At 41.8% G+C, this 3839-nt stretch overlaps 1 protein-coding gene across 1 annotated transcript; it reads left to right on the top strand.

The window, feature by feature from the left end:
- Window positions 1–801: 801 nt before the first annotated feature.
- Window positions 802–3122, top strand: LOC137426108 (transcription factor HES-2-like). The gene is made up of 4 exons (XM_068114802.2): window positions 802–1322; window positions 1431–1526; window positions 1652–1739; window positions 2019–3122. Exons 1-4 carry the CDS (start codon window positions 1128–1130, stop codon window positions 2270–2272), a joined length of 633 nt encoding a protein of 210 aa, XP_067970903.2. The 5' UTR covers window positions 802–1127; the 3' UTR covers window positions 2273–3122.
- Window positions 3123–3839: the final 717 nt, after the last annotated feature.

Below are 3839 nucleotides of genomic sequence, written 5' to 3' on the forward strand. Positions count from 1 at the left end.
TATATATATTATTTATATATATTATATATATATTAATTTATAAATATTTATTTATTTATATTAATATTTATTTATGTATATATATTTTAATATAAATATTTATTTATATATATATATACAAATATATTAATTTATATATATATATTTATTTATATAAATATTTATTTATATATATATATTTTATATAAATGTATTTATTTATATATATATATATAAATGTATTTATTTATTTATATATATATATATATATATATATATATATATATATATATATATATATATATATTCCTGTTTTAGGAATTCATTGCTGTTTAATATATACAGAAGGGCAGAGGGAATAGGGCGGCTGGGCGGGTATATAATAAATATGAGGGCATGTTGAAATGTAATGCCTCCTATTCTTTTTCTCCAAAACAGATATCTCGGAGTGTCTTGAACGTTTGGCCAACTTGATTCTTATAGCAATAAAATTATATATATATGCATATACGTATATACCCGTTCTGAATGTTAATTTTTGTTAATTTTTACCCTACAAGCCCAAAACTTTACCACCTTTATTTATTTATTGATAGTAAATACATCCCATGATACCAGGAATTTTTTGTGTACAAATTAATGAATGTGCTCCATGTAAATTATGATACTTATATAGGTACAAATGATCTGGGCGGAATATTGTGGGTTTAAAAGCTCTTGAAACAAGAGGGCGTTTGGCACAAGCCAGTGTAAGTGAAAGTCAATCAGTACAGATGAAAAGGGAGGAGTATTTTGGGGGTGGGAGGGGGAGGGGTGTTGAGGGAGAGGAGGGGTTGCTGGGAATAAGACGACATGGTGGGAACGGGTTGAACGAGCGAACGAATCCTCGATCGATATCAACTCCGTGGAGATAATCAGTGACTCTCCCCTTTCCCAGCAGCTTTCAATAGACCTGGGCGTGAGGTTGCACCAAGAGTCGGGGAGGGTTAGTCATTACAAGGGCGCAACTACCCGGACCCCTCGACAGATGTTCTTGACGGTGGAAAACAGGCCTTTCTCACGCAGCTCATTGGTGGATACGCTGTGGGAACATTCCTGGGACAATACTATCGGTGCAAATCTTTCGGGAAAAGGAGCCCCCTGCAGGGATGCTGGGGAGGTGGGAGGAAGGCAGAAGGTACGCCGATTCCCCTTATATAAGGGGCCACCTCCGACCAAGATCCACATCCGAGCTGTGCTCTTCCAACAGCTCAAAGGCCTCCGGAAGCTCTCCAGAATCTTCCACCATGTCGCAAACTGGACAATTTTACTCCCTTCCTGCCACTCCGCAACACTATCGCAAGGTAAGACTTCACAAAAGATGGTGCTTGCGGCCTGTTTTTTCTTTCTCCCTTGTACTTTTCATAACAATTAGCGGAAGTGCAAATTTGATGTTGTTTATTCTTCCTCAGATACGCAAGCCACTGGTGGAAAAGAAACGCAGGGACCGTATCAATGAACTCCTCAATCAGCTCAAGTCCATTATCCTGGAAACAACGAAACACGAGGTGAGGAATCATGAAATGCAATGCGCACGGGTTGATACAACAACTAGGTGCGTGTGCTCACATGTTTTGGTACATGGTGCACACTAATGTCTAATGGCCTGCGGTGTCCTGTCTTTGCCTTGCAGTCTCTTCCACACTCTCGACTCGAGAAGGCCGACATCCTTGAACTGACGGTCAAATACCTCCAAGATGTGACGTGCAAAGAGCCAGTCGGTAAGTGTCTTCATGAAATTTCACGGATGGCAATGCCAAACCTAACCCTAACCCTAACCCTAACCCTAACAACCCTAACCCTAACCCTAACAACGACTTGTTTGATGTGGTTCAGAAAGTTGTGACCAGGCCTCAGAATAAACTTCCAAACTTCCTTAGAAGTTGCAAAAGATCATTGTTCAATTGGACTGTCATTTTGATATTTTCAATCATTAGTGCTACATTATATTTGCAGCATTCAACATGGATACTAATCTCTGTGACTTGCTCTGCCCACAGATGATGTCTTTGCGCCCTTACGAGGCCTGGAGAATGGTCCAGACGCGCTCCAGGTCCATTGTGGCCTTACCTGCGACCGAGAGAAAGACTCCGTGGACACGACCGCGAGTAAACCGCGGCGCTTCCCTTTCGAAGACGTGGCTAACATCACGTCGATTCAAGAAACCCGCTTCGGGAAGCACCGCCCGGTGTCTCCAGCAGGAGGCGCCTGCAAAACCCTGGACAACGACAAGATGGTCTGGAGGCCCTGGTGACGGCGTATCCTCGTCCGAGGACCTACTTCGCCCCTTCGTCTGCTCGGCAGATGCTGAGGCGTGATCTCCATGACTCTTTGACCCTGTGGGTCAGTTATATCGTACATTCTGTAGAATGTCACCTTTGTAATGTTTCTTCTTTGGAGGAGATTTTGTGTAATGGTGTGGGTGAACACACCGCACATCGTCAATTGGGACAACAAGATGGCGGTGTGATGACGGCACGTCATTCGTTGTGACGAGTGAATTGTTATATATTCGCATGATGTCTCATTGCTATATGTGTAAGCTTTTATGCAAGCCGTAAGTATTATATAGTTGTGGTTATAAGTTGTATAACCCAACTGTACTTTAACCCTTATGTGCGACGTGAGTTTCCAGGAAACTGATGCGCAATCGTGTCGCCATGGTAACTATGGCACACAGGTACCTTGCGTTGGCAAGCATTCGTCAAGATCGTTGTTTAAGCGATTGTTTATTTATATGTAGGCACCAGACTCTCTGAATGCCAATTTGTGAGCTGTTCAAAGTTCACTTAATTTTGTACTACTGTTTAAACTACATTTCTTCCTGGTTTAAACGATATTCTGCTTACTCTGTTTGATGTGGGCACCTTGATCATGCACTTTGAGCGCATTTGTTGAACTGTTGTTCAAGTTCATTTGTTTATTGCGGTGGAAACTACGTTTCTTCATTATTTAAACTATTCTGCTTACTTTGATGTAAGCTGCACTGTTTATGTGAGGTCCTCTTCGAGAGGTTATTATATTTGTGAGCCGATTTACGAGCTGTGCACGTACCTGCACAATGTGTAAGCGTACCTCTGAATAAAGTGATTGTCAGAAATGCATTTATTGTTTGAATGTGTTATGTATGATACATCAGACATCTTTCTCCCTGTCTGTAGAGAAGCAATCTCGAGTGTTCGGGTCACTATAAACCCTGAGAGCTTGGAACACAACCTCATAAAATACACCTGCATGGAACTTTTTTTTTGTATACAAAGTCGAGTCTCATGTAAGAGCTAAAGTATTAAACACAAAAAAACATAAACGGACACATAAAACATATAATAAAGGGAGCGGGAGAAAAGAGGGGGAGAGAGAGGGAAGCACACAAGCACAACAACAGTGGAGAACTTGGACGTCGGTAGATCTGTGGGAGGGAGAGGCCTGGGGAGGAAGGATGGGTATACGGTATAAAGCAAACGAACACTTCTAGGAATTCCAGGAATGAAGTCGGAGAATGAAAGAGGTGGATTTGGGTTGTAATAACGGGGGTAGAAAAGATCAAGGTTTTGGATGGGGGAAGATAAGAGATGGTGGTGAACAGCTGCTTTAAAGACCTGGAGGGAGGAGTGGGATTGAAGGGAGTGAGGGAGTTTGTTCCAGAGGCGGGAGAAAAGAGGAATGAAAGAGTGAAGATGAGCGGAGAGTCTTGTTTTTGGCAGTTTAACCATAAGAGGGTTGCAAGAAGATCTTGTGCGTCCTGTAGGAATATTTGGGGGACAGAGCTGGGGGAGAAAGGCTGGAGAGGAGTCCGTAGAAGAAAGAAAACGAAAATTTTC

Source organism: Myxine glutinosa, chromosome 4 (assembly GCF_964187855.1).
Source record: "Myxine glutinosa chromosome 4, kmMyxGlut1.1, whole genome shotgun sequence".
Classification (NCBI taxonomy): Eukaryota; Metazoa; Chordata; class Myxini; order Myxiniformes; family Myxinidae; genus Myxine; species Myxine glutinosa.

Coding starts and splice junctions, on each gene's coding strand:
- LOC137426108 (XM_068114802.2), top strand. CDS start 1,128: ATGCTGGGGAGGTGGGAGGAAGGCAGAAGGTACGCCGATTCCCCTTAT. Junction 1,527..1,651: donor TGGAAACAACGAAACACGAG/GTGAGGAATCAT, acceptor TTTGCCTTGCAG/TCTCTTCCACACTCTCGACT. Junction 1,740..2,018: donor GACGTGCAAAGAGCCAGTCG/GTAAGTGTCTTC, acceptor CTCTGCCCACAG/ATGATGTCTTTGCGCCCTTA.